This window comes from Onychomys torridus, chromosome 12, assembly GCF_903995425.1.
Source record: "Onychomys torridus chromosome 12, mOncTor1.1, whole genome shotgun sequence".
Classification (NCBI taxonomy): domain Eukaryota; kingdom Metazoa; phylum Chordata; class Mammalia; order Rodentia; family Cricetidae; genus Onychomys; species Onychomys torridus.
Genome location: NC_050454.1, coordinates 11,728,205 through 11,747,208, shown reverse-complemented (window position 1 = coordinate 11,747,208; position 19,004 = coordinate 11,728,205). Strand labels below are relative to the sequence as shown.

The 19,004-nt window shown below is 44.7% G+C and overlaps 1 protein-coding gene and 1 pseudogene across 7 annotated transcripts in view; one reads left to right on the top strand and one right to left on the bottom strand.

Annotated features, from left to right (window-relative positions):
• The window catches only part of Acap2 (ArfGAP with coiled-coil, ankyrin repeat and PH domains 2), a 117,860-nt gene that overhangs the window by 48,717 nt on the left and 50,139 nt on the right, over window positions 1-19,004 (top strand). For all 7 annotated transcript variants that reach the window (XM_036203169.1, XM_036203170.1, XM_036203171.1 and 4 more), the window contains exons 3-6: window positions 4,782-4,901; window positions 5,600-5,653; window positions 16,609-16,667; window positions 18,766-18,949. In XM_036203169.1, coding sequence (XP_036059062.1) covers window positions 4,782-4,901; window positions 5,600-5,653; window positions 16,609-16,667; window positions 18,766-18,949 — 417 coding nt within the window. The remainder of the gene's footprint in view (window positions 1-4,781; window positions 4,902-5,599; window positions 5,654-16,608; window positions 16,668-18,765; window positions 18,950-19,004) is intronic.
• LOC118594199 lies at window positions 1,208-3,198 on the bottom strand (annotated as a pseudogene).

Here is a 19,004-nt window from a genome sequence, read left to right as displayed (position 1 = left end):
ACAGCTGTCTTTTCCCTGGAATCATTAAGACCAGCACTGCTCTTTTATACACTTACAGGTTTCTGGTGATTTAAGTAAATGCATTGCACCTTCTGTGTGAGTGAATTGTATGGTGTGGAGCATCCCCAAAGCTTGTGGGTCTGTAAACTGCAGGCCTGTCTGCCCACACATTTCTGTTTCTTTCTTTCCTTCTTTCCTTCTTTCCTTCTTTCCTTCTTTCTTTCTTTCTTTCTTTCCTTCTTTTCTTTCTTTCTTTCTTTCTTTCTTTCTTTCTTTCTTCTTAATATTTATTTACTTATTTTATATACAGTGTTCTGCCCGCATGTATGCCTGCAGGCCAGAAGAGGGCACCAGATCTCATTACAGATGGTTGTGAGCCACCATGTGGTTTCTGGGAATGGACCTCTGGACCTCTGGAAGAGCAGCCAGTGCCCTTAACCTCTGAGCCATCTCTCCAGAGTCCACATTTCTGTTTCTTATCCTAATTTTGATCTTAAATACAAACCAATTTTGGAATCAGTAAGATTTTTGACATGGAAAAATCTTTGGATTTTGCATCTGTGAAACCCGTGTATCTGTGACCGAGAGCCCTGTCTCGCCCCCTCCCTCCCCGCCCTCCCTCTAGTCCACCCCACAAATGCCTGCTGGTGGGGAATGGTCACACTGTACAAGTGAAGACTGTCAGGACTCAGCCCTAATCTACCAGCACCTGGTCCCTCTAAGCCACCCTACGGTACAAGTGACCACAGCCCGTGAGGTGGGTTCAGGGCTGATGGCAACGATGAGGAGCCATTCCAGCAAAGCAGCCTTCATTTGTTCTCAGAAACAGTGAAAAGCCGCGGCATACAAAAGAAATCAGCAAACCAGACATAATACCAACAGCATCCTGCATCTCCAGTCGTGGGCAGTGTTCTTGGTTGTTACCCAGCGTTTTCTGCTTCTCTATGAAGTACTTTTCTCAGTTATCAAAATGCTGTTCTGACATTGAGAAGATTAGGAAACGCCTTGTTCAGTCACTCTGTGACGCACTCACATGCCTGGCAAGCATAGAGGAATTGGGAATGAAGCAGGTTGCTTGCTGTGAGCTGGATACAAGAGTTTTCAAGTAAAAGCCGTCGAAGAAGTGCAAGGGGGCTGTTAATCCTGGGCCTTGCCAGGTCCTGAACTGTTTGGTGAGAGCTTAGGGACGGAACTGCCCCGGAGGGGTTTAAGAACACCTAGCCTGGGCGCTGCGGTGGGCGCAGCCAGCGCAGCGCTCCTTCACTTGCCACAGCAGCGGTCGCGGGTGTTCACTGACTGCCCCCTGCACAAGTGTCCCCGACCCGTCCCAGCCCCAGGTGATTGTCTCCAGCTGCTGCTCTGCTTCAGGGGCCAATGCTGTTCGGCTTGCTCTGGATGGCACCGTTGGTCTGTGCCTCCTGTCATGGTCTGTGAGGTGAGGTTCATGTTTGAAGGCTTTGTCACACATGTGACGTGCAAACGGTCTTTCACCGTTGTGCACCTTTTTGGGTTTCTCTGAGTCAGGGACACAGATGAATGACTTCCTGTTCACCTCACAGCTCTATGGCTTAGTCCCCGTGTAGACTTTCTGGTGTTCTTTTAGGTGGGCCTGGGTAGCGAAACCTTTCATATACATTTCACAAACAAATGGCCGACCCACCGAATGGAATTTTGCAGACTTCTCCATCTGCCTTTGTTAGGAAAAGTCTTACCATGTGCCTGGCAGTCAGTTTGCTCCTGATGGCGACCGTACATCACGTACAACAAAGAAGTCACTGGCAGCTGCTGTCTGTCCTGGAGTCTGACCATCTTTTAACCTCACTCACCTCATCAGTAAATGCTAAGGCTCGAGGCATCTGGAAGCCCAGCTCTTTGGATTCTCCTCACTCCTTAGCTCTTCAGATTTTCTTTTTGAATGCTGAGCATAGCTGTGGGTGACTTGCTGTCCTGACTTGGGGAGGGAGAGTTCTTTCTGCTGTGTCATTGGAGGACTGTCATCCTCATCTTCAGTTTCTTCCCCATCATCATCCTGAGCATCTCCAGTGAAGCTCCTTAGTTGGACCCCATGCCTTGACCAGTATCTTCATCCTAGACATAACACGCTTCTGAGGACGGAGTTCATCCAAAAGCTGGGTACCAAGAATCTGACCCAGTGACATTATCAACATCCTCCTTTTTGTGGAAATCTGTGCTGTGTACATGTATTTCAGGACCTCTTCAAATATATCAGAATGAAGGCAATCTATAGCTAACTGAAGAGTTGCCACCGCAGAAACAGAAGTTTATGATCATCGTCCTTAGATATATGCTGTCAGACATACTGATGAAAAAACTCTACAACAATTCAGGCTATTTTCTGTGTGGGGTGTGTGTGTGTATGTGTATGTGTGTGTTTTCCCAGATAAGGTCTCACTAGGTAGTCCTGGCTCTCCTGGAACACACTCTATAGACCAGGTAGGTTGGCCTCGAACTCACAGAGATCCACCTGCCTCTGTCTCCCAAGTGCTGGGTTTAAAGGCATGTGCCCTCACCGATCTGCATCAGGCTATTTTATTAATACCTTGAACATAAAGATATTCAGATCAGAATAACTGTGATTCAGAGACTGGATATTTCTTATAAATGGAATCATCAGTCATTTAGCCACTTAAGAATGGCTGCTTTCACTTAAAATAATGTATGTTGCCAGGCAGTGGTGCTTAAAATAATGTATGTTGCCAGGCAGTGGTAGTGCACACCTTTAATCTCAGCATTCAGGAGGCAGAGGCAGGTGGATCTCAGAGTTTGAGGCCAGCCTGGTCTACAGAGTGAGTTCCAGGACGGCCCGGCTACACAAAGAAACCCTGTCTCAAAACATCTCTCCACCCTCCAAATGTATGTTTATACTTTTTGATTTTTGAGGCAGCATCTCATTTTGTTGTCTAGCCTGGTTTTGAATTCCCATGCTAATGATTCTCCTGCCTCAACCTCTGAGGGCTAGTGCTATAGGCACCACCATGCCTAGTGGAAGTCCCCTTTTCTGAAGCTTAATGATGTAATCTGCCCCATACCTGGGCTCTAAAGGAAGTGCAGTCTGTTTATTAAGGCTACTGATTCTTGACACGCTACCTACAGTTGCTTTCCTGCAGAACGCAGGTCTCCTGTGGCCTCCACTGTGGCCCTGCATGGCCTTGCGTGGCTGGCTGCTGAGATTGACATAGCGCCGCCCTTCATTCTGCTTGGTGCGAATGTGTCTCTTTCCCCTCCCAATCTAGAAACAACCTGTCCTTTTGCAGTAATAAAAGGATCTCTTTCTGTGCAAACCTTCCCCTGCCTGGCTCCTTTCCCTTCTCTGCCTCCTCTTTGTTTCTTATAAAGCGAACCAGAGGCAAAGAGCAGTCAGGAAGCTTGCTGACAGGGAAGCAGATGCTGATGGCTAGTTACCCCGCACCTGTGCTCGCTTTGCTGAGGTATTTTTGTGTGGTGTCTCTTGATAGAAGCGCCCTGTAGGCTAGTACCATTGTTCTGATTCTGCTTCCGCGGGAAGACATGGGAGTTTGTTAAGGCTAAGGTCACCTAGACCCACTTAGATGGCATTAGGATTTGAATTTAAATGGATTGAGCTGAAAATCCTGTTTTAATCATGCGATACTGTTGGCCTTCCCTTTTATCTTAATTATTTTTGATATTTAATTTGTTGAGTAGCATTACCTGCATGGAACAAAATTCAAAGACAAAAGAAGCGTCCCGAGTGAAGGTGGCCCACCATCCGATCGATCCCTTTGCTTGAGGAGCACTGTGACCCAGTTTCTTACAGTTCTCACAGAAACCTTCTAAGCATGCAAAAGAATGCACATGTATTTTATTGAAATGGTAGTACTTTTGAAAATCGAATTCTTTCCTTAATCTGTTTTGGATGCTATTAATTTATCACCTATTGTAGGACTGACTATCTTTGATTTTGGTGCCAGGGATTGAATTTGAGCCTGTTGCATACGAGGCGACCTCTACAGCTAAGCTGCGCTCCTAGTGCTGGCCTTTCCTGTGGTTTTTATTATATTGTGTGCACATATCACACTCATATGTCACGTGGAGGAGTTACAATGAAGGCATAATGAGGGAGGGAGGGAGCAGGGAGAGGCTGATGCAGGCTCAGTCCCGAGGCTGTAATCAGTTCCTAACACAGGCATTGGAGGAATACTTCTTTTTCTAGTAGTTGCCAGTAGAGGCTGATTAATCCTTTCCGACATGGGCTCTGATGGGGTGATACTGAGCAGCATGACTGACTAACTTACAATACCGGTTTATGCACCTTTACTCCAGTGTGCCACAGCTAAAAATTTTAGATTTTCATCACACTGCTGCCCATTTACCCTTGTCTTTCTTCTAGGGCATACTCGTGTGTGTGTGTGTGTGTGTGTGTGTGTGTGTGTGTGTGTGTCAAGTGCTCTACCGCTGAGCTCCAGCTCCAGCCCCTCTAGGAGGATGTAATACTATGGGCTTGAATATTACCGATTTGAATTTGACTTGATGAGAAGAGGTGGCATGATGTTATCACATGGTCCCTGGGGCCTAAAAAGGTTGATTTTTTTTTTTTTTTTTTTTTTTTTTTTTGGTATGAGTCTTCCTGTGAATTGACCATCTAAGGCAAAGGAAACCTCTTTCAACACTTCCTAGTTTGGGATGCAGTGGATTTATAGTGAGTAGGCTAACTCATGTAGTAAGTGCTAGCTAGCACTGGTCTGACTAAGGCACCTCCACAGTTGTTTTCCCTCCTGACTTTTATCTTTCTTCCTTTGCAGCTCGTGAAGCTTTGTATCGCAATGATTGACACCGGCAAAGCCTTTTGTGTTGCAAATAAACAGTTCATGAATGGGATCCGAGACCTGGCACAGTATTCTAGCAATGACGCTGTGGTTGAGGTTGGTATCACTAAAGTCACAGGCTCAGTGATGAGTGTAACAGAGCGTCGTGAGAAGGGCTGCCATTCCTTGGAGCCGTGCTCCCCAGTTCTGGTTTTTGAGGTAGTTATATATTAAAGCTTGATTTGTTGTGTGCATATGTAGCATCACTGCCCTAACCTTGTGTCACAGGATTCAAGTTTGCATTCAGATGGGTGAGCTGAAGCAGCCAGCGGTCAGGAGTGAAAACCAGTAATTGATAGTGTGGTGAGCAGAATATTAGTCTGCTCAGAACAGGACCCAGCTGTATGCTTGGAGCTGTATGGCTTCTGCCTAGCCTGTGGTCCTGGGTTAGCTTGTATCCCTTGCTGTACTCTGGTGCTACTGATGTTTCTTTCGTGATGAAAACTAAATTGTGAAGAAACAGTTACATTTGGACAGTTGCTTACAGGACGCACTATTGCTGCTTTCAGACATGTTGTAGATGGGGCAGTACTGATTCTTTGGTTTTTCTTGGCCTTAACATATTACCATATGTAGACTTGTGGTAGACATGACCTCTGCAGAGCATGTCCAGTGAGCCATGGATTGTCCTCGGAAGTAAATGTTATTGTTTATAGAATAATTTGATTTTTCTGTCAGAAATGCCAAGTAATATTTTTATGACTCATTTTAGAGGTTCTTAAGTGATTGATTTTCCTTTGGTTTCTTCCTTACAGACAAGTTTGACCAAGTTTTCTGACAGTCTTCAAGAAATGATAAATTTTCACACAGTAAGTATCAGGACATAGGCGATGACATGACTGTGGGCACTCTTGAGTGGCATTCTTTTTGTTTTTTTGTCGGAGCTGAGGACCGAACCCAGGGCCTTGTGCTTGTGAGGCAAGCGCTCTACCGTTGAGCTAAATCCCCAGCCCCGGCTTGAGTGGCAGTCTTTATGAGATGACTAATTTGATGACTTGATTGGGCTTTATATTGGGGTGGAAATAAAAACACCGTGTGTGTGTGTGTGTGTGTGTGTGTGTGTGTGTGCGCGCGCGCGCGCGCGCGTGTGCGTGGTGGGGAAGACCGAGAGTGAATTTGCTTTCTTCATTTCCGATTCTGGTATAATGAGTTTAATGAGTACTGCTCGTATGAGCCATGGTTGTTCACTGGAGCATGTGCAGTTTGCCAATAGCTACACCACTGAAGAAAAACGATACTCTCCCATCACAAACTTCATATCAGAAAATAATACCCATTAAGGTTATTTTTCCACTTTGAGTTCTGTGTAGTGTTTTTTTTTTTTTTTTGGAGGGGGGTTGGGTTAATCTTATTGTGGCTGAAGTTATATAGCAGTTTTTAATTTTTTACTTTTATATATATATATATATATATATATATATATATATATATATATATTTAGTTGTAGTTAGCTGTTTCAAAAATTGGCACATGCAGCTCTCTGCCTTAAAAAAAAGATGTTTAATTTCTATTTGTATTTTATGTGTGTGAGTGTTTTGCCTACCTGTATGTGCATGCCTGGTACCTCCAGAGGTCAGAGGAGGGCATCAGACACCCTGGAACTGGAGCTACAGATGGTTGTGAACCAGTGTGTGGGTGCTGGGGATCAAACTGAGTCCTCTCGAGAGGCAGCCAGTGCTCTTAACCACTGAGCCATCTCTCCGGCCCCTGACACCATCCTGACGTGGTAGTCCAATTCCACAATCTGATTTCTGCAGTCCTAGGGGAAGTTTGGGTTAGGGCTTCCCTGGTGTCACAGAAGTAGTTGCTTGTTGTGTGGTCTCCAGTGTGCTTGTTGTGTGGTCTCCAGTGTGGTTGTTGTGTGGTCTCCAGTGTGGTTGTTGTGTGTGGTGTCCAGTGTGCTTGTTGTGTGTGTGGTCTCCAGTGTGGTTGTTGTGTGTGGTCTCCAGTGTGGTGGTTGTGTGTGGTCTCCAGTGTGGTTGTTGTGTGGTCTCCAGTGTGGTTGTTGTGTGTGGTCTCCAGTGTGGTTGTTGTGTGTGGTCTCCAGTGTGGTTGTTGTGTGTGGTCTCCAGTGTGGTTGTTGTGTGGTCTCCAGTGTGGTTGTTGTGTGGTCTCCAGTGTGGTTGTTGTGTGTGGTCTCCAGTGTGGTTGTTGTGTGTGGTCTCCAGTGTGGTTGTTGTGTGTGGTCTCCAGTGTGGTTGTTGTGTGTGGTCTCCAGTGTGGTTGTTGTGTGGTCTCCAGTGTGCTTGTTGTGTGGTCTCCAGTGTGCTTGTTGTGTGGTGTCCAGTGTGGTTGTTGTGTGTGTGGTCTCCAGTGTGGTTGTTGTGTGGTCTCCAGTGTGGTTGTTGTGTGGTGTCCAGTGTGGTTGTTGTGTGTGGTCTCCAGTGTGGTGGTTGTGTGTGGTCTCCAGTGTGGTGGTTGTGTGGTCTCCAGTGTGGTTGTTGTGTGTGGTCTCCAGTGTGATTGTTGTGGTGTCTCCAGTGTGGTTGTTGTGTGTGGTCTCCAGTGTGGTTGTTGTGTGTGGTCTCCAGTGTGGTTGTTGTGTGTGGTCTCCAGTGTGGTTGTTGTGTGGTGTCCAGTGTGGTTGTTGTGTGGTGTCCAGTGTGGTTGTTGTGTGGTCTCCAGTGTGCTTGTTGTGTGGTCTCCAGTGTGCTTGTTGTGGTGTCTCCAGTGTGGTGGTTGTGTGGTCTCCAGTGTGGTGGTTGTGTGTGGTCTCCAGTGTGGTTGTTGTGTGTGGTCTCCAGTGTGGTTGTTGTGTGGTCTCCAGTGTGGTTGTTGTGTGTGGTCTCCAGTGTGGTTGTTGTGTGTGGTCTCCAGTGTGGTTGTTGTGTGGTCTCCAGTGTGGTTGTTGTGTGTGGTCTCCAGTCTGTTGTGTGTGTGGTCTCCAGTGTGCTTGTTGTGTGTGGGACCCATCTGGTGTGGGCCTGGGTAGGCATTGTGCATGCTGCCACAGTCTCTGTGAGTTTATATGTACGTCAGAGATCCTGATTCTTAAATAGGGTCCCTGGCCCAGCAACATCAGTATCACTAGCATCACCTGTAAACTTGTTGGACCTATAAAGCCTCGGCCCCTACTCTAGATCTGTGTCGTCAGAGAAGCCAACAGCCAGCTAGAAAGTCACTCTTGGAGCCCACTATGGCTCACAGGCCAAATCTAGTCCCTTGCTTTTATTTTTTATTGAATTTTCAGGTCAAGTTTTATTGGAACACAGCTTTATTCATTGTTTTGAGTTTTACATTTATGGCGAGGTTGAATAATTGTGACAGTCAGGACATATCTCAGGAGTAAAACACTCATGTAGAGCCCTGTATAGATGAGGTACGCTGACCTGTGAACTTGTGACTTGTGAACCTCTTAATTTTTGTCTAATTCTGGGGCTGTGAAACCCATCAAAGAGGCTGCTTTCTGAATTAGTGGGCATCATGTAGTAATTTAGCCGCCTTTGGTAAATTCTTCTCAGTGAAGTCAGGTATGAGCCAGGTTGCAAACGAGCCTAATTAAGGTCAGAATCTCTGGTAGTAAGGACTAGGAATCCAGAAATGTGTGGCTGGTTTGTCTGACTGTCTGTCCTTCTTTCCTGTTTTTCTGTAAAGCACCCCTGGTTGTTCTAACTTCAGTTCACTCTCCCCGTCTCTTTCCTTTTCCCTCCCTTCTCTTCCTTCCTGACAGGGCCTCAGATAGTCCAGGCTAGCTCAGTGCTCAGTGTATACGGAGGCTGCCTTCCACTTGTGAACTTCCTGATTCTGCCTCCTGTTCACTGCTGGCTCCTAGGCTGGGCGGTGATTCTGCTTCTGAGGAGTCTGGGTTGGTGTTGCACTCTCAGCCAAATCAGGCTGGCCTAGAACTCATGGCCCTTCTGTGTCAGCCTCTCACATGCTGGAATTTCAGGTGTGTGCCATCGTGCCTAACCCTCAGATATTAGCCATTTGATTTTAATACATAACTCAATAGAGAACCATTGCCTGAAGATAGAGGAAAGATCTATAAACAGATTAGCATGGGCAGAAGATGTAGAAGAAGTGAATCAAATGCAAATGTTTGTTTCCTGTTGGAACTTGTAATAGTGAATCTTTGTTGTCAATCGAATGGATTTTGAGCCAGCTAGGAGATACTCTGCTGTGCAGTCTGTAAAGACATATTAGATTTAGCCAAGGAAGGAACGTATAGCCGAGTGTAGGTCTCCTATCCCATGGGCTGAGGTTCTGGACTAATAAAGAGACAAAAGCAGATGTAGCCCCAGCTTTCATCTTTCTCTGCTTTCTGACACAATTGCACCTCACACCCCTGCCGCCAGGGAGAGCCACTCCTTGCCATATCCTGCTTCCTTCCCACCACGAGCAGAGTATAAACCCTTCCTTCCCCCAGTCACCTTAGCCACAGTGATGAGAAGAGTCACTAAGACAGAAAACTGGAAGTGGGAGCTGAAGGGTTTCCTGTCTCCCACCAGGTCCGCAGTCACTCATTCCCAAGTAAACACACAGAGGCTTATATTAATTTGTTTTTGTTTTTGTTTTTGTTTTTCAAGACAAGGTTTCTCTGTAGCTTTGGAGCCTGTCCTGGACTAGCTCTGTAGACCAGGCTGGCCTTGAACTCACAGAGATCCACCTGCCTCTGCCTCCCCAGTGCTGGGATTACAGGTGTGCGCCACCACCGCCCGGGGGCTTATATTAATTAAAACTGCTCAGCCATTAGCTCAGTCTTACTACTGACTAGCTCTTACACTTAAACTTAGCTCATTTCTGTTAAACTATATGTCACCACATGTTCTGTGGTTTTACCTGTGTGCCATTACATGCTGCTCCCTGGACGGCAGGCTGGTGTCTCCTGACTCAGCCTTTCTCTTCCCAGAATTCTCCTTGTCTGTTTATCCTGCCTATACTTCCTGCCTGGCTACTGGCCAGTCAGTGTTTTATTAAACCAGTGTACAGAAGCATTATTCCCACAGCAGGGGCTGTTGCAATGAGAAACCCGATCATGTAGGCTTTAGGACTGGTTTGCAGGAGGGTTAGGGGAACACGTGGATCTTCAGGCTAGAGAAGCCACACAAGCAGAATTTACTGGACCCTGCAGAATACTGATCTCGATGTGGACATTAAAGACCATCATAAGATTTCCGAGGGAGTCAAGGACTCTCGGGGATTGAGCTAGAAGCCATTCATGTTATATTCTGGAAAGCAACCTGATTGAACTGTGCCCGTGTCCTGAGAACGAGAGTGAGACCAAGTTAAAGAGCAGTGGCCTGACGGGATTGGAGGAGGACATTTCAAGACAGCGCAGCATTCAGGCTGTGCCGTGGCTCCTACTCACTCCTCTAGTTCAAGTTGACGGTGAGAGAGGGCACACACAGCAAGGAAAGGTGGCCTGATGAGAAGTGTAGCAGCTTTCAAGTGCTGGATGAGCAGGGTGTGGAGAAGCCCGTGATTGTTACAGAGATTGGCGCAGTGGAGGGCTGTCCTGACATTGTGTACTGGCACAGTAGGTGAAGAGCCTCAAGGCTCAGACCCCACCACTAAAGGCTCCACACATCCTGTGGAAAGGAGAAAGACAGGAGAAAGACAGCTGAGAGTACCCACGAAGGGCTTCCCTGCTTGAAAACAACCTTCGAGGGAAGTGTCTGTTTCCCTAAGCTCAGCCACCGAGGTAGTAGAGGTCCAGCTGTGATGGAAGGGGTCAGACCACATCTTGAGCTGGAAGCAGAGCTTGCCAGCATTGTCCACACAGTGCTGATTTTGTTGGCATGTAAAATCCAAGAATATGGGGTCGTGGAGTCTTACAAGGTTCCAGAAAAGTGCTGAAGCAGGGTTGGGTTTCTTGCAAGGAGGCCCTTTCATGCGTGAAGTCAAAATTAAAGTGGAGACCCAGGATGTTGGGGATGCCAGGATCCTGGTTCATCAGCAGGAAGGAGCTGCAGGGACCAGGTGGGGCCTACCCAAGAGAACTGGGGAGCAGGGCTGCCCGAGGCCATTAGAGCCCCAAAGATGCCAAGAGCCCCAAGTAGTGTACATGTATCTGCAGGATTTTATGTTTCCCCAATGGATTTTGGTCTCATTTTTCCTTGCTAGGTCCCTATTTTTCCATTTCAGAGTGAGAATACTTCGTCTCATTACATATTGGAAGTAGTTAACTTGTTTGTTCATTTTATAATGTCTCAAAGTTAAGACATGCATTGAGTCTTTGGAGAGAAAGCAGGCTTTTGGATAGTGAGTGTTGGAACTGGTAAGTCTGAGGGGACTGGGAAGTTAGATGAATGCATTTTGCGCTGAGATGGCCGTGAGCCTTAGGAAGCAGGGGTGGAATGTTCTGATTAAAAGTGATGTGTTTGGGTGTCAGGTCACCCCTTATGATCAGTGTGACCAGATTAGAGTCACACTGGAGGCACCCCTTTGGGCATGTCTGTAAGGGTAGTTTGACCAAGGGTTGAAGATCCACCTTTAGTATAGGCGGCCCCATCCCATGGCCTGGGGTCCAGGATTGATACAAAGGGAAGAGAAGGAACTGAACTGAGCACCACAGTTCATCGATTTCTGCTTCCAGACTGGAGATACAGTGTAACAAACTGTCTGATGTTCCCGCAGTCTCGGCTGTGTGTTACGACCGTGCCTTTCCTGCTGTGATGGAGAGGAATTAATTCTTCTCTTTCAGTTGGTTTTATCAGTTATATTCTCACAACAACAACAGTAACATAGAACAAGGAACATAACCACTGAGGATTACAGAAAGAGTCTTCTTGATTTATTTTAGCTCTTTTTATTACAGGCCTAGTGGGATTGCACAAAAGATTCAGTGACCCTACAGGGTCAAAGCCATTACCCCTGCCCCTTCCTATCGATTCTGGAAAGGACAGTAACGATTTTGTGTCCCATAGTCATCAGGCAGGAGTGGTGTGGTCCCTGGATAATACAAATAAAAAAGACTTTGGAACACTTATCTCAGAGTCAGTGATTCCCATGTGACTTGTCTACCGTCTGTGATGTGCTTCTCAGCATTCATCTTTTCTCTTGAGGACACAAATCGAACATTTCCAGAGTGCCAGCCCGAAAATTACACAGTTGAGGTCTTCCCGTTTCAGAAGAATGCAAACAGTGAGAACTGAATGAGGTATTCTTATAATATAGATTACTCCTGCTAATTTCAAATGCCATAGAAATTTTATTTTGGGAAATGCGATTGTGTTTTGTTTAGAATCGGATGTATAATGTTCATAATTTCGTAAAATAACGTTTTTTCCCCTTTGAATGCTTTTTTATAAGTTTGCTGTGGTGACTTAGTTATCACATATTGCATAATTATACATTCTGGTAAGCTTTGACATATTTTGTGCCCCCGAGTTTCCTTTTGCTTCTCTGTAATTCCTCTGTCTTCCTCCAGCCTCCTCGTTCCTGGTCATTACTGACCTGTAGTCTATCATAACTGATAATTAGTTTTCTGCTGTTCTAGTAACTTTCTTAGTTATTTTGAGACTCAGTCATACTGTGTGTGTGATAGTTGATTTCTTTTTATTGCTCAGTAGCATTGCGTCATGTGAGTATATCACCATGTATATTCAATCATTTGTTGATGACAGTGTTATCTACTGCTGCAATTAACCTCTAACTTAGAGGCTTAAGATAACAAACCTCTATTACTTCATAGTTTTCTGAGTTAGGAGTTTGGGAGAGGTTCACTTGGGTGGCTCTGGCTCAATGTCTTTCAGGAGATGCTGGCAAAGTATTGGGGCTGCGACCTTAGTCATTTGAAGTCCTCACGTGGACTGGTGTGTCCAATGCTAAGGTGTTTTAATCATATACTTTTTTACCAGAGGCTCAAGTTCTTCACCAAGGACCTTCTTTTCAGGGCTGCAGGAGTGTCCTTATGACATGGAGTCTGTTACTCTCCCAATGTGACCCAAGAGCAAAGGCAAAGGAAACATCAGCAGCTTTCACGACCTAGTCCCAGAAGTCATATTGCGCTTCTTTCGTTACTGTTTGGGAGAAGCAAGAGACAGACAGCTTGCACTAAAAGAGAGAAGAATTAGGGTCTGCTTTTGAAGCAAGGATTGCCAAAGAATTTGTGGATATTCCAGGTGAACTAGTGTGCCCTTTAAACATAGCTAGCTGAGTGGCCCAGAGGGGTAGAGTGTTACAATCCAATTGGAGGCCAGCCTGGGCATCAGATCTAGCCTAGGAAAGAAAAAAAAATGTGCCCCATGTGGTGGCACATACCTCTAATCCCAGCTCTTGGGAGCCAATTTTGGAGGCCAAGCTGGAATATAAAATGAGTTCCAGGACACCAGAGCTACATAGTGATCCTGTCTCGAAAGAAAAAAAAAATCTTTAAAAAAATCATGATCTTATTTCAAGTGTACCACAATGGGCCATTGTATCACTTTTTAGTTTTGGCTATTACATACACAGTTGCTTGTTACATACCTATCTGCCTCCCTAAACACATACATAAGTATATATCTATGTCTGTAGAGAAACAGACATTGTGCATGTATAAACGTCTAGGGATAGCCGAATGGGGAAAAGGAAAATGAGGTATGGTGGAGGAGAAGGATCAGCAGAGATGTGTCAGAGAGCGTAGCCAGAGGCGGGAACATCAGAGAGTCCAGAGTGGTTGTGACTCTGAGCCAGGGGAGGAGAGGGGGAAGGGCAAGGGAGGGGAGAGAGGGGAGCCAGCTGCAGCAGCCAGGAGGCCCAAGAAGAGCAGATAAAAAGGACCAGCCGACCTATGGTGGGTTATGTAGGGAAGGGCAGCCCAGCCCTGGGCTGGAGAAGTTTAGTGTAGGGGACGGGTATGCCAGCCAGGCGGGTCCTGTCACAGGTAGAGACTGAGAGGTGCAGAGAGAACCTGGAGGCCAGGTCTGCTTTGATATGTGAAATAGGCACCTCAGCCATTTGTCCCAGGTTTGAAAGCTGACAGTGATGTTTCTAGGATGGCATTATATGAATTTTTACTACGTGCAAAGGAATTGTGTGCTAAGAGGAAAAACAAAAACCACAGAAAAGTAATTTCATTTATGAGTGTTCATTTTAAATATTAACATTTCTTTGGCATATTACATTCTTTAAAAGTTTAGTGTCATAAAAGCAAGCAAAGCCTTCAAACTTTGGAGCCAGATTTGCAGTTGGCTGCACTGGACTCCTCCCTCAGCTGCGTGAGCGCTGCAATGGTGTCAGTGGGTTTATTCCGTAGACTTGCTGGGGACCGCTTCTTGGCCGTCTGCCTAAGATCAGGTATAAATGTGGTGGTCTCAGGTTGCTTTTCCTAATTTCTTTTTTGCTGAAATGTCCTCTTTTGTACTTTAAAGAAATATCATGTGCTTTGCCATTTTTAAATTTATATGTATGAAAACTGTTGTCTTGTGGCATCTGGCTTTAGAGGGTTTGACAGTGTGTATGTTTGTGTCTTGACACTACAGTCTGTCACACATACACCCCAGCACACCCGTATGGTGCCCTTCCTTACTTCCTGTTAATGTACATTTCTTTTCCCTTCTCTCCTAGGAATTGCTGCTTTCTGTTTCTATAGCTTTGCGTTTTCCTAAATGCCGTGTAAATTAGAGCTTGTGAGGGTTGTAATAGGACTTACTTACCTAGCCAAGTGCCCCGAGATTCATCTGTTCATGTGCATTTCAAGATGTTCGCTGTATGACTATCTTAACGTCTTTCCATTTCACGGTGAAGGACATTTAAGGTGTTTCCGTTTTCGGCAGTTGTGGGTGCAGCTGCTGTAGAAATTTACCTGTAGCTGTTGATGTGAGCCTCCATCTTTCTCCTGGATAGATAGGAAGGGTAGAGACTGCTTGGCGCCATCCAGGCCCAGCTTGACCATACAGGAGGAGATGGAGGTTTTAAATCACAGAATTTTTTTTTTTTTCCCTAAGTCTGCTAATTATTGATTCCTCTTTAGTGAGCTTTGGTAGATTTTCTATTGCGTTTCTAGGCTTATAATTGTTTTCCAACCACCCAAATTATCTTCTTAATGTCTACCTGTGCTGAGGTCATACCCTGCCTCCTAAATATCCAAACTTGTGTTTTTTTATTTCCCTTCTCATTGCTTTGGCCGTGAGGTGTGTTTGTATAAGTATTTACCCTTCAGAGCAGAGTAGAAAAAGAGATTTAGTGAGCCTACCAGAAGAGCATAGTGGGTGAGGCATTAAAACAAAAACTGCCTCCATCTAAGAGACGTGGGCTGTTGAAAGCATCTCTAGAGCGGCCACCTTGCAGTGTCCATCATAGGTCCCTTCCCTATGAAGGAGGGCAGTCCTGATTGGCTGCTGTCTGATTCCCAGCAGAACCTGGGTTTATAGGGCAGCAGCTCCTACTTGGATAATTTTAATTGACTGCATCCAGTCACTCTGACATCCCACCTGCAGTTACACATGCTTTCCCTTTAGGGATGCTCTCTTGAGCAGTCTTGTGAAAACTCCCCAGTGGGGGCCCATTTCCCTTTCTGTTTTCCTTCCTTCCTTCCTTCCTTCCTTCCTTCCTTCCTTCCTTCCTTCCTTCCTTCCTTCCTTCTTTCTTTCTTTCTTTCTTTCTTTCTTTTTCAGGGACAGGGTTTCTCTGTGTAGTTTTGGTTCCTGTCCTGGATCTCACTCTGTAGACCAGGCTGGCCTCAAACTCACAAAGATCCACCTGGTTCTGCCTCCCAAATGCTGGGATTAAAGGCGTGCGCCACCACTGCCCGGCCCTTTCTGTTTTCTTGACATGGCCTTTGCTGTGTACTTAGCAGTTTTATAATCACAGCCTTGCGTTAGTTTTATTGATTTTTCTTTGTCAATTTTCCCTTTAGCTCCATTTTGATTTCTGTTGTTTTTGGGTTTTTTTGTTGTTGTTGTTGTTGTTTGTTTACATTGGGTTTAATAGGATACAGGTGGGAAAAAAACCATTTTTCTGGAAGCAAATTGGGCAGACATAGTAGAATTTTAGATTAGAATGATTGATAAGATTTTTTGCTGCTGTTTGTGTGTTATTTTTCCCCCTGTTCATCTCACTCTGTTTCAAACTCTGAGATTGAAGTAATTCTGAAAATTAGGAAAGTATTTGGAATTTCTTTTTCTTTTCTCCCCCACCCCCATTATTAGCTTTCTTTTCTTTTTCTAACTTTATTTTATGTGCTCTGGTGTGAGGGTGTCAGATTCCCTGCAGCTGGAGTTACACACAGTTGTGAGCTGTCATGTGGGTGTTGGGAATTGAACCCGGGAACAGCTAGTGCTCTTAACTGCTGAGCCATCTCTCTAGCCCCAAGTACTTGGAATTGCTATAGTGAGACCTACCAGTGTTAGGTACGGGGCATCCTAACTCCTGGACAGAAAACTGCTCTGAGACCGAGATGTTGTTCTAGTCACAGCTGTCCTCCGATCCACAAGACTGTGGAATGCTGGATGGAATTCAGTACATCCATTGTCGGTGTTCCCAAGTCTTCCCCAGTGAAGAACTCTGGCTGGGGTGTCACCAGAGCTCAGCCTGGTTTTGACTGGGTGGAGAAAGAGATTGTCATACTGTTGGGTTGTCTTCCAAATTGGAAGTAAAATTAAGGAAATTATTTTGTTTTGTTTTGTTTTTCCCACTAAATTTCTTTTCTGTAGTGAAGAGAAGCTAGGTTTTTTTTTTTTTGAGACGGGTAGAATTTGGCTTAAAATTGGCCCCAATTTCTCCCATCAGTTTCTTTCATAGTCTTCACTAAGAAATGAGGTGTTACTGGAAGTTGTGAGGAGCTGTGGTGTTTATGTTTCCGGTTCCTTTTTAACATTGAATGCTATATTTTATCTTCTAGATCCTGTTCGACCAAACACAGAGATCAATTAAGGCACAGCTTCAGAACTTCGTTAAAGAGTAAGTCAGCTGTGGTTCAGGGGGCAGAGAAGAGCCAGCCAGTGGTTGCTGGAGGTGGGTAGGGGTGGTGGCCTGGGGCATGGCTAATGATGCTAAAAGAGAAGGGAATTATAGGTCTCAAATCTCTGAAGAGACTGGTGGCTTGTTTGCTTTGGGAGATGCGCTTCATTTCTTTTGAGTTTGTGAGGGAATCAGATTCACTTTCCATGTGTATTTAAATAGCTCTTCTGGTTCGAGTCCAGAAAGTTTTCTAAACATAGATAAAAATGTAATTTAAAAGCTCCAAGGGTGGTTGACATACTTACTGTATTCAAAGGTAGTTGTCTCATCTCAATGTGGTACTTTCTTTGAGGAAAAGATAATAGATGAGAAAGAGCCTCAGAAGCGCTACATTCTTATATATTAGAAGAGAGTCATCATATTTACATAGGAAATAAAATTGAAGTAGAAGTAAAAACAGTCCAAACTTTTCAAGTGAAGGTGAATGTGTTTTTCACATTCGTAATTAGTTTTCGCCTAGGATTTCCAGCAGAGAGTTTATAAATGTCAGTTAATTTTGGTACAGTATTAAAAATAAGTAAGGGACATTATAATATACAGATAGTGTCAAATATTATCTACTGCTGTTTTGAGTAGTTTGGGGCTTGGGTTTTTCAGACAATGTTGTGGGTAGAGCCCCTACCTTATATATTAGGCAAGGCTCTGCTGCTGAGCTCCAGCCCCAGCCTAGGTTAGAATTATCCTGCAAAAATGGCTCACAGCTCGGGTTTTTTTTTTTTTTTTTCTTTCTTTTTATTTAATGTGTATTGGTGTTTTGTATGTATATCTGTGTGAGGGTGTCAGATCCCCTGCAACTGGAGTTGTAGGGCAGCTGTGAGCTGCCATGTGGTTGCTGGGAATTGAACCGGGGGACCTCTGGAAGAGCAGCCAGTGCTCTTAACTGCTGAGCCACCTCTCCAGCACCTCCCAGTTCTGTTTTTCAGTTATTTCAGAATGCTTTAACATTCAGAAAGTTTTCTTAGATACATAAAAACCTGTGGGGTGTTTGAAATCAATTACATAGTCTTTCTTAGACGTATTTTATTATAATTAAAAGTCATTTGTCTTCAGTTTATTTTGTCATGTTGTAGTAGTAGTGGGAATAGAGAGGCATTACGTATTCACCTGAGGCCACTGCACCTTTTCAGACTGTGACATGGCGTGTCGGGCCTTTACTGGGAATCGAACCCGGCTGGCTCTTTATAAATTTGTCTACATGTGTGTTTAAAGAGTTTATTTTTATCCTCTATGTGTTTTACTAAATGTGTTAATTGTTTCTTCTGCTTCCATTTTTTGGGTATTTTGGGGCAGAATCTTGCTCTGTAGCCCAGGCTGGCCTGGAGCCAACAGCCAGCACTCCTTCTGTAGCCTTCCTAGAGATGTGATTGCGGGTGTGTTGCCCCTGAGGTGGGCTTATGAATGTTGTTTCTTAAAAGCAAAAGTATGTCTTAAAATACTTCCCAGATTCTTAGGATTTATCTGGAAGGTAAATGAATTTTAATCTTTGGGAAAGACCATTTAAATCTTCATTCCTATACACATTCTCCATAGTAAGCCTTACACTGTTGTTTAGAAAACAGTATCATGGTTAAACCATGTGCATGCTTTGAACTTATCTTTAGAAAAATTATCTTTCTGTTCTGTTGCATTAATTTTTATCATTATTTCCATTTGGAATCACATGGATTAAAATAATGAAACATTAGCTCACTTTATGAGAATCTATATACACAGAATGATGAGTGCCTGTAAGCCAAAAATTAGAAATCTAAAATGGTCCAAACCTGAAACTTTTTGAGCTCTCAGCTCTGAGTGCTGGATTTAGGTGCAGACTGGAAGTCTGTATAAATATCCCTGAGTCATGGAAGTCCCAGATCTGAACTTCCTTTGTCCAAGCCTCTCAGGTCAGTGACAACCGGAACTGGGGAAGGATGCGTACTTCAGCTGGATGAGCTCATCATGATGGCCAATGACTGAGGAAACACATAAGCAAAGGAATGATAGTGTTACAGTCTAAGGTTATTTTGCCAAAATTTTGAAGGAAGTTTTGTTTTTTTAGAGATCTTCGAAAATTCAAAGATGCCAAGAAACAATTTGAAAAAGTCAGCGAAGAAAAGGAAAACGCACTAGTCAAAAATGCCCAAGTTCAAAGAAACAAGCAGCATGAAATTGAAGAGGCCACAAACATTCTCACAGCCACGAGGAAGTGCTTCCGGCACATAGCCCTTGACTACGTCCTTCAGGTACGCTCGCCTCACGCCTTCAGCAGCAGTTACGGAGGAGCAGGGCTTTAGAGCT